The sequence below is a fragment of the Morone saxatilis genome, unplaced genomic scaffold, assembly GCF_004916995.1.
Source record: "Morone saxatilis isolate NCDOM2014 unplaced genomic scaffold, NCSU_SB_2.0 Contig4, whole genome shotgun sequence".
NCBI lineage: Eukaryota > Metazoa > Chordata > Actinopteri > Moronidae > Morone > Morone saxatilis.
In genome coordinates this window covers 15812143-15812726 of record NW_023339984.1, presented here as the reverse complement: position 1 = coordinate 15812726, position 584 = coordinate 15812143, and the positions used below count along the sequence as shown (strand labels likewise).

At 48.5% G+C, this 584-nt stretch overlaps 1 protein-coding gene across 1 annotated transcript in view; it reads left to right on the top strand.

The window, feature by feature from the left end:
• The first annotated feature begins 11 nt into the window (after positions 1 to 11).
• The window catches only part of ovol1a (ovo-like zinc finger 1a), an 8122-nt gene continuing 7549 nt past the window's right edge, over positions 12 to 584 (top strand). The window contains exon 1 of the mRNA XM_035675456.1: positions 12 to 414. Within this exon, the coding sequence (XP_035531349.1) occupies positions 315 to 414 (100 nt within the window). The 5' untranslated portion in view covers positions 12 to 314. The remainder of the gene's footprint in view (positions 415 to 584) is intronic.

Sequence of the window (584 nt, the reverse complement as noted above, 5' to 3'; positions counted from 1 at the left end):
CTTTTTTTTTTTTTTTGCTCCGGAGCTGGAAAGGAAATCAGATTGAGGGGAAAAGGTGCGTGAGGAAGAGAAGGAGGGAGAGAAAAGAAAGAAGGTAAAAAGCGGTACGCGGCTTGCGAAACGAGAAGAAAGGTGCAAAGAGGAAGGAGAAGAGGGGGACCGACACCTTCCATTTTTTTTCTTCTTCCAGCTTTTGGAGTTTCGTGCTTTTTTTTGTTGTTGTTGTTGTAACTTTTGAGTTGACTTCGCTGTCGTTGAAACGCGGCGGCTTCTCCCCACAAAGCTCCCGCGGAGCACCGGGTATTAATTGAGACATGCCGAGGGCCTTTCTGGTGAAGAAGGCGAATGTTTCGCCGGGAAAGCGGAACTGGAGTGAACTCCCCGACCATGAACGAGGGGACGTCTACATCCCAGGTGAGTCCACGCTGCAGTAATGAACCATATTTTAGTTACATAAATAAAAATAAAAAAGTGGTTAAAACGGAGGCGGTGGCGGGGCCCGATGCGTAAAAACGCACCGGTTTGTGGATTTCATGAGGTTTTTTTGGCTCCACCGGGAATGTCAGTGTGGCGGGTTAGGGGAT